General features: G+C 37.1%; 1 protein-coding gene across 8 annotated transcripts in view; it reads right to left on the bottom strand.

The window, feature by feature from the left end:
* The window catches only part of Bmpr1b (bone morphogenetic protein receptor type 1B), a 312,069-nt gene that overhangs the window by 5,287 nt on the left and 296,721 nt on the right, over positions 1-10,061 (bottom strand). For all 8 annotated transcript variants that reach the window (XM_074041397.1, XM_074041400.1, XM_074041401.1 and 5 more), the window contains 2 exons: positions 3,857-4,032; positions 267-397 (listed from right to left, as the gene is read on the bottom strand). In XM_074041397.1, coding sequence (XP_073897498.1) covers positions 267-397; positions 3,857-4,032 — 307 coding nt within the window. The remainder of the gene's footprint in view (positions 1-266; positions 398-3,856; positions 4,033-10,061) is intronic.

The following is a 10,061-nucleotide window of genomic DNA, read 5'->3' as shown; positions in this document are numbered from 1 at the left end:
TAAAACACATACAGAAGGAATTAACAGCCTTTATGCAAACGATGAGACTTCACAACTAAATGAAATAATGTTATCTGTCTCAATGTTGACCCACTCAATATATTTGCCATACCACACATAGCTCCACATAATTTACTGCAATGTGTCAACATTATCATCACCACCAAAACAAAGAGGAGTGTCAGTAATGAGTATCTGGAATTTTGGCAAAGAGGAACAGTGCATTTGCAAGTCAGTTGTAGGGACACGACCGCCTCAAGCCTTACCTCATCACTACTCCACCGGTTGGGGAACGAGGGGCGTAACTTTTTGATGCAAACAATTTCTCTCATATCCTCGTACGAGGGGTCACTGGGCACCAGGTCATGATAGGGAAGTTGGTATTCTTCCACTATACCTGAAAGTGTATTTCCATTATTATTATTTTCTGTGAAAGAACTCTAACACACAAACTGTTCTTAAAGGAAATAGCTATCAGTACTAGACACAAGTTCCAACCAACAACAACAAAGTAAATCCTGAAAAAATTTTATCCAAGTGGTACTTAATCTAACTTAGAAAAAAATAATGAAAAACATTATCATAGGTCTTCAAATCTATTTACAAGTTAAATTAAATGAGCACTCTAATTCAAGTTTTAGAAAAACCAAACTTTAGAAAACTACATCAAATCTCAATGCAAATTTGGAAGACACATCATAAATTCATACAATGTAATATGTCAGTGTTTCTATTACTATAGTATGAGATTATCAATATCCTAAGTTTGGAAGTGTGTCTTGCTTGAACAAAATGTCAGATTTAAATTTTTTCTGCTTAATCATAAGAATAGGTTTACGCATTAAATATGTGAAAATTAGATACACCAAAAATACTAAACATGATTATTTTAGGTTTGAATATTGTTTGAAGATTTTTATTTTCTCTTTAACTTTTCTGCATAAATTCTATTCCATTTCATCTTTTCTAAAAGCTGATTTCTACTTTTATCCACACTACTTGTGTGTATTTTTTAAACTTTATCTGAGGCATTCCTCAGAGTAATTCTAAGCAGTCCCTGTCCCCAAATACTGAGAGGGTGCTGCTCTGAACAATCTTTCCAGTCTATCCTAAATCATCTTCTATAGAAATGTCAGTGCTTTTCACCTGAAAATGATGAGCTCATCAAGTTGACAGATTAAATTCACTGAGGGGTTATTCTGGCAAACTCTGGGGTCTTATGTTATGTCCTTTCTTGTAAATTTAAACCCATATAAAATAATGAAGAACCAGAAGGTACAAAGTTTTCTCATGTTATTCCAACTCATAAATTGTAAATGATCTGTGGTCACCTGCTATGACTACACAGTACAGTAATATGTATTATCTGTTGTGCTCCATTATCTCAGTATATAAGATATAAAGGCACAGGGCCCAATACACTGCAGATCTCACTAGTTCCTCCTCCTTTCTAATCCTCAAGACAATAGTCCAAGGACCATCCTGATGGCAAGGATCAGACCTATTTAATTCATCTCATATTTTCCTTGGTGTATAATGCTGGTGCCATTATATGGATGGACAGATAGATGGATGGTGACATAAACTACAACAGACGCAGGCAAAGCCAACCATATAAAATTATGAATTAATCAAAGTATGGTTTTGAACTGTAGGCCTTACTCATTTCTTTTTATCATGCAGCCAAATTATCAAAAATTTCCATGTGAGCTGCCATTAACTCTGTTTTTGAAACTAACCTTCCATCCTTCCTTCAATCTACCCTCCTTCCCTCTCTTCCTTCCTTTCTTCCCTCTCTTCCTTCCTTCCAAATTTTGAAATGTCTGCATCTGGTTATCTGGTTGTGTCTCTATCACTAACAGAGTGGACTAGAAAGGTAAGCCCAAAAATCTCCCAAAATCTTTATAAAGGAAAAGTTAGAGAATGCCTCTCTAGAAAAAACATGAAATTCATTTGTTGAGAGCCTACTATATACTAAGCATGGAGGTAGGTATGCTATATAGTTTATCTTATTAAATTCTCAAAATACTTGTATGACACAATAATATATATCCACAATAAGGAAAGTTGGTTCAAGGGTTAAGTAACTTGCCTAAAGCCATGAACTTGGGCTGGAGCAGAGCAGGTACTTTATCATCTGAGGACCTAGTCAATCTCCTGTAGAGACACTTATCAAATCTCCATATGCAAAGATAGCCCTAGCAAAGTGATTAAGGCACTGCCTTGTACATAAAGCTATCTCATTTCTAAACTGAGGGACATTTCTCCTGTATTTGGCCCACAGGGTTTCAAATGCAGGCTTCTTGTTTGCAGACCTATTTGCTTTAGATGTTCAGGCAACCATAATTAGAAAAGCAATCATGTACTCTGTTATACCTTTACCTTCTACAGATATACCTTAATTAAGTATGAGCAGGTTATTCACAAATAGTCTCCTCTCCTCTTCTCAAGACAGGAAATCAAGGCACAGAGGCAATTAGTCAATTTGCATTTTGGTTAATTCTTTTCTATTTCATTCTTATGATGAGAAATTTATTTAGTATGTGGTTAGAGAAAACGGCCTGCTTTAACTTAACCCTGGACAAGAGTTCTCTCACTTCAAGGAGAATGTGTTCTATTTCACACGGCTTATAAGGGCTTAGAAGTCCCAAGGTTATTAGAAGGCATTATAACATTTATGATCTTTTTGTATTAGGAATGCTTGTTAATTAAACATTTCTTCGCTTTACTTAAATTTGAATCTACATGTGCTGTGGCTCCATTAGCCAAAATGAAAATTAATAATACATATTGTTAACATGTATTGAGTGCTACTTATATGCCAAGGAGTTTTAATTCTCTTTACATTCATTGAAAACTCACAACTGTCTAAAGTAAACCAATAATTTGCCTCATTCTTAAGAGAAACAAACGTCTAGTTACTTGCCCAAGATGTCACAGATAATAAATAGTGGGTACAGGAACAATTCCCAGAACAGGTTACATGCACACTGCAGTCTGGGACACCTCACATTTTCCTGAAGAGTTTAAATTGGCCATTATGAGAAACAGCAGCAGAATCAAGCTTTTTAATGAGCATAACCATGCGCAGAGTGACATACAAGGTATATTCTGTATTTGATCCAGAAGAACCTAAGATTCAGTTTCTTAGCTTTAAAAGAAGGTACAATCTACTAGAAAACAGATTATGCAGCGATAATAAAAACAGTACAAGCAACAATACTTTTGTATATTTAAGGACATCATTAATTATAATTGATGTCATCAGGGACTCCTTGTGCTTATAGAAAAATTAACATAAACAATAACATCATGATGATGCTTAATTTCTTTTGATAAAATCTAATGTTGTCAAATTGCTTTATAAGGAAATTTTACAGAAAGTAAAGAAATGGGGGAGTTAAGGAATGGGTGCCACACCCCCCTACATTCATCTCTAGGGTCAGCTTTGCAGAGGAAGTCACAAAAGAATGGAGCACTGGGGCTGGGAATTGGGCTCCTCAGATACTTGAGAAGCAGCAGGAGGGGTAGGAAAGGGATTGACCTCCTGGAGGACTGCTGGAGAAGGAGCTCAAGAGAGAAGTGAGAGAACACAGAGTAGCTGAGGGTGATCTTTCAAAAGGCAGGGAAGTCAACAGTGTGTCTGGAAGAGTTCTTCACTAGTAGGTAGAGAGAGAGGCAGTCAAAGACTAATATGTGGACTGTCTCCTGGAAGGGCTGTGACTACATTAACATAAATAAGGGGACAGGGGGAAGATACCTGATTTTATACACAGTATGATAACTTTTCTGATCAGAAAGAAAGGATTTGCAGTGTCTGACATAGTAGCTTCTCAAAGATTTCACTGTTTCTTACCTCCTGAAACACATCTCCTAGCAACCTCCCAAAGGATGAGTCCAAAACTATACATGTCAGCCATGATGTAAGACTGAAAGTGATTTCTATTCAAGCTCTCATCTAACACTTCCGGAGCCATATAGCGCTTGGTGCCAACTCGAGTGTTGGGTGGGATGTCAACTTCATTTGTATCACTAAGGAAGAAGTAAAATAAAGCATTATCAGCATCGAAGAGGCCCAGCAAATGATAAACCATCCAGGTGTTTCTTTGAAGAAGGGCTTTAGAGAAAGGTAGGAAAGAACAACCCTTCAAGAAATAAGTATTTCCTGGAAAAACATTGCTTCCCAAAAGTTGTGTCAAATATTCACAGATAAAAACCCAGTGCAGATAAGACTGAATCAGAATGAAGCCACAACATATAAAATTTTATCATTACTAGATCAAATTAAAAGTCAACTATTGCTAAATACTTAAAAAATACCTTTCTTCTCTTTGTAATTTAAAAGTTTTGCCCTTACAATTGATATGTTTCAACACGGTTTGTTTGAGACATGATGTTTTGTTTTGTTTTTTTTAAAGTTTTTCCTTTTCTTTTTTTTTTCCCCAGTGCTGGGGCCCAGAGCCTCACACATGCTAGGCAAAAGCTCTACCACTAAGCAATCCCCACCCTGAAACAGTAATTTTTAAACGAGGTTTTGTTACATTTTTTGACCTATAAATAAGTTGAAAAAGAGAAAGAATGGAAGAAAAGGGCCAATAAAGACTTGCAAATGTTTTACTATGACAAGGAAGAACACAGTATAAAAAAAAAAACCTTTCTATTTATAAAACAAATGACATTTAGTTTTAAAAAAACAGAAGAAAGGAATATCGTTAGTTTTATGAAAATTTTACAGTGTGGTCAATTTATTGTTGCTTCTCACAGACTGGGGAAAATGAATGGTGAACGCCAGCATGGCAAGGTGCAGCCTCCATTTCAGTGCGGTGAGGTGGCCTGAGTTCTGAGCCCACGTTGAAACTGCTGGACACAAAGTTATGATTAAATGAAGCATGTAACATCCCTGCCAGCACAGAACATGGCATATATTAGATGCTCAACAGGTACTACACCATATCAGAAAGAAAAGGAAATAAGAAAAAGTGACAGCCCTTATGTTGAACAGAAAAACCTATGAAACAGAAATGGTACAAAAACTCACTATTAAGCTGGAGCTTTTGGATAAGCCTTCCTACCTCATGAATCCCAGAAAGTGCTTTTTTCCTCCATAGTCACATTCTGCTACCGTTCAAGTATTTATATACTGCTTTTCCTTAACACGGAAAGCAGATTTATGTATCAAATATCACATTTGTCTGTTTGACGTAGACAATTATCACCAAAATTATTTACAAAATCCAGTAGGGTTTTGCAAAACCAAGACAAGCAAACAAAGCCTGGGTTTGATCTTATTGTCTCATGCTTTACTAAAACATAAAACATTCAGGATCATGTGGGAAATTGTAAGGTATAACAGACATCCTTCTTTATCTCAAAGTTGTTTACATTCACCAATTTGTAACTATAAAGCTTCATTTTAGAACTCTTTATTTATTTATGGTACTGGGGCTTAAACTTGGGGCCTTCACCGTGAGCCACTCCACCAGCCCTAGTTTTGTGAAGGGTTTTTTGAGATAGGGTCTTGTGAACTATTTGCCCAGGCTAACTTTGAACCAAGATCTTCCTGATCTCTGCCTCCTGAGTAGCTAGGATTACAGACATGAGCCACCGGCACCCAGCTAGAACCTTTTAAAATTCACCTTCAGTTAAAGTCCTTAACCTAAAACTTTTCCAACAGACATGTCATCCATGTATTTAGTATGCCCCTTATGAGCTTTCGAGAAGCAACAAGGAGCCTATGTTCCTAAAAGTTATAATGGAAATTTTTAAATGAAAAAAAGTCAACAGTGGGTAGGTATGCTTTACCATCTGCAAACATAGGGCTAAGTGTCCTAGGCTCTTTTCTAAGAGTAGGAAAAAATGCCAAAATATTAATTTTCAGTATTTACCATAGGACATGATAGAAAATGATGTTTACATATCGAAATCGCAGATGTCGAGGGAGGGAACAGTGTGAAGAACAGGCTTATGATGGTAAGCTAGAAAAACGTCAGATTGAAAAGATGCTGCAAAAGCTCCAGCTCCACTTATGAAGTAATTTTCCTCGTCCTATTCTACCTATAGACACCTCTCATGTGAGCACACAGAAGGACATTCATTAATATATCTGTGTGTCATAATTTATCATTTTTAGCCACTAGAGGAAGACAGTGGTGGCCCTAGGTTAGGAATCCTCAGTTCTAGGCAGAAAAACAAAACACAGGGGTTTGAACATGGCAAGAAGACAGCTAAGAGCCTAAATTACACTCCAGAATGTATATTGGGAAGGTAAGCCAAGAGTGCTGTTAGAAAGACCAAAGAGCTATTCTGACCACAGAAACTCAGTGAAGAGTTTGGACAATTCAATTGCATTCTAACTGAGCTCCTTAACGTTTACTTGAATACCTAATGACAGTATTTAAATTTGTGATGGCTAGACTACATACAGGTCATCTTTTAACTCTTTATCCTTCAAATATTGCAAAAGCATATAATCAAGGATTCTGAAGGCCCATCAAGTGCAGCAAACAACAACAACAACAAAAAGAAAACAAGTCTTTCCACAAGCCAGGAAAGCTCAACAAGTCATTCTTCCTTGACTTCTTCTTCCATACTTGGTATTTTCCCTAGTAGTGAAATCAGAACTTTGGACTGAGGTCCAAACTCCTAGGCTTCCATATGTCAGGTCCAGCCACTCACCCCTAAATGCCAGATGAAGAGATACAGTGAAGAGCACAGAAAGGAGATTTATTACACAGCCCAGGACACACATGGGAATAGGCAGAGTAAGCACTCAGCACATCTTCAGCCTTCTTCAGGAAACGGACATGAGCTGTAGCTTTAAATAAATGAGAATTAGGGCAGGGGCAAAAGGTATGTATAGTTAAACAGTCCCAGTTACAGGTGTCATAAGCTGTAGCTTTAAATAAACAAGAATTAGGGCAGGGGCAAAAGGTATGCATAGTTAAACAGTCCCAGTTACAGGTGTGGCCTGGTTGGTCATTGTCTCAGTTCTGATTCCAGTTCCGGAGAAGTTATTATTGTCATCATTTGAGCAGAGCAATCTGGTTTTTATGAGATGATTACTCCTGGTCCAGGGTTCAGGCTCATCATTATAGGTAATTGTCCTCATTTGGGCATTGGTCTGACCTGCAAGTTTCCACTGTTCTTTAAGTATAATTTCAGTCCCTTGTCATAAAGATGATATCAATAATTTCTGTTCTTCCTTGATTTCAAGGTGGCTTCAGGAAAGAATGGCTCAGAGCAAAGGATGACAGGAATGAAATGGAGTCAGAGCAGCCAAACTTTTCTCCTACTTTTAGTTAATTCTTGGGTCCAAGTAAGTGTCAGTGCTTTTCAGCAGCTTAAATACCTCTTACAGTAGTATTTGTATAACAAATTCCCTAGGAGTATCTGAAAAATATTCTCTCTACTAGTATTTGAATAAATATCTTACAATTTAAGATTATAAATTCCTTTGAGCTCCAAACATCTGCCATAATCATTTGGCATATCCTTAGAGAGGAAAACCCCAATCCATTACTGCTCATACTGTATCTTGCACAAGACAGGCAACTAAAGAAGGAGAAGGACTGTTTACAGTAAACTTTACAATGGATAATTTAAAGATAAATGTAAAAATCTCTGATATATAAAGGCCTTGAAATAAGAAAGTACCAATATCCAAGAGGATAAGAATTTTGGTGAGCAAATTAATTTTGTAAAAGATTACTATGCTGTTAGCACTATGTTTAAACAACAAGCATGCTGATTATAAGTAATGCATGTCTGATAGTCTAAAGCATCATATTCTCTAAGTCATATACTTCCACCCCTTCTTTCCTCAGGCACACTGCTATGCTTGAAAGTAATTAAACTACATTTCTTGGGCTTTTAGTAACATCATTTTACTTCTTCTCAAATAATGGCAGAGAAAAACTGAGCTCATATTAACCTTCAAGGCCAAATATAGAAATGAATAGATTTAACACTAGGGCACCAAGAATAAAGGGAGAAAGAGAGAAAATAAGAATCTGCTGGTGTAATGCACATAGGAAGAGGGAACGGTGGAACAGAAGGAAAGGGTCAAAAAGAAAGAAGGAAGCAGAAAGGGTCACTTGTTCTAGCTCCCTTTGCCATGGAAAGTATAGGGGGATGAAGAAGAAGGCTGGCAGGAAGAGATGTATATTGTAGAAAAGGCATGGTGGCAGAGAAAATAAATCCAAAATCCAGAATATAATTATACATTCTATAGCAGTTACACAGATATATAGTCAAATGATAAAGTTATAAGCAGAAAATATAATACTAGTTACTTCTGGGAGGGATAAAAGGGAATAAAATAGGAAAGAGAATATTATCAGACTATCTTCAACATTTTATTTCTTTAAAAAAGAAAGACCAGAAAAAAATACGTGTTTATATTAAATTGTTATGCAGATTTCCTTCAAAAACACTGTTCTGTATGTTTATAACATTATAAATATCAATATATTACTAAATAAATCATAAGTAAAAAGAACCCAGCAGGAGCAGGAAGCAGAACATGTACATTTCGAGGATTTAGGAAGAGGTTATAGGCATAGGTCCCTGAAGATAAAAAAGCAATTTATAAACTGGACAAAATTACCAAAAGGATGAGTTTCTGCCAAGGAGACCTGAAAATATTCAGAAACATGGGTGCTACATTAAATGTCAGAGAAACGTAATCGTTGATCTCCTTTGCTGTGGAAAAGGGTTGGAAATACTTGCACAAAGGAGTCATGACTGAAGAAAAGAGTTCAGAGAATTGTAAGAATAATTTTACCCAGTCATACTTTCATAATTAATTTTCCCACTACAGCCCACAGGGCTTGTTTTCCATATTTATGTGAGCACCATTAAGATACAGACTTGAGTAGAAGTGGAAGAAAATAAAAACATAATTTGAAGAAAATAAAATAAAGGATTTCAAGTAAATTCTTCTCCAGAAAGATTAACACTGATTACCAAAGAGCTTCCTAAGTGGTCCAAGTGGTCCTTCCAACCAAGGGAGGACACAAAGTAAGTCAGAGTTTTCAAGGCTATTGCTTCAAAGGCAAGGGAGAAGACTTTGAAACTGTGTGTGTATGTGTGTGTGTGAGTGAAGATACCAGGTATGGACATAGCAAGGAGGGGATGATGGGAGATCTTTTTTTTTTTTAACACTGACTTCATTTAGAACATCAAAACAGTGATAAAAAGTAGAGTTTTAACAGGTTTAAGTATCTACTGACAGTCCCTCCCAAGTGCCTGCAGCTGGGTGGATGGGATTCCCAGCACACCCCTTGGTACAGCAGCACTGGTTGGTGTAGCCTAAATGCACTGCAGGTACGGCGTGATTGGGAAAGGGAAGTCACAGCTGCATAGAAGCTGAAAGTGGATCCTCCCACCAGGACCCTGAGCTGGTAGGAGAATGGAACATGAGCTCCCTGTAGGACTCAGTGAACAGTATTGACTTACATACTCTGGTGCTGAATGGGCAAAAAATTGTTAGGTTGGTGGCAGGGAATAAAGTGATTTTTTGAAAATATATATCTCTCTCAGTGTTTTTTTTATATAGAATGTTTCTCATGTTAAGTAAGCTTCATGTGTTAATAAAGCTTTTGAGTCCACACCAGGAACTGTGGCAAGAAGGGTTATGTAAAGGAAAACCCCACAGCTGGTTGAGAACAGTGCACATTCCTCACTGTACCACACACTGGATAAGAGTTTCATGAAGGGGATTGCAGAGTCTACTGGGGCAGTGAGAGGAGAGCTGGGAAGAGAAGAGGGTGGTGAGCTATAGCAGGGGGCGTCACCACACTGAGCCTTTGGCTCCTGTGGGTGGTCCTTCTCCTGGAAGTTTTTGATGCTTAAAACAGAGAAAAAAGAGGGGAAGAGTGAAAAAGAAGGTAAAATGGATATAGAAAGAGAAAGACATTAGAAACAAACACTTTATACTTTCAGTTATCTAAGAAAAATAAGAACTGTACCATAAAAGGCTAAGTGGGGACAAGAAGACATTAGAGAGGCCATTGGTTTGCTTGCGACTTGTAACTGATGTTTGAAACTAACTACACACAGGA

The sequence above is a fragment of the Castor canadensis genome, chromosome 9, assembly GCF_047511655.1.
Source record: "Castor canadensis chromosome 9, mCasCan1.hap1v2, whole genome shotgun sequence".
Taxonomy (NCBI): domain Eukaryota; kingdom Metazoa; phylum Chordata; class Mammalia; order Rodentia; family Castoridae; genus Castor; species Castor canadensis.
This window is presented reverse-complemented; position numbering and strand designations above follow the sequence as displayed.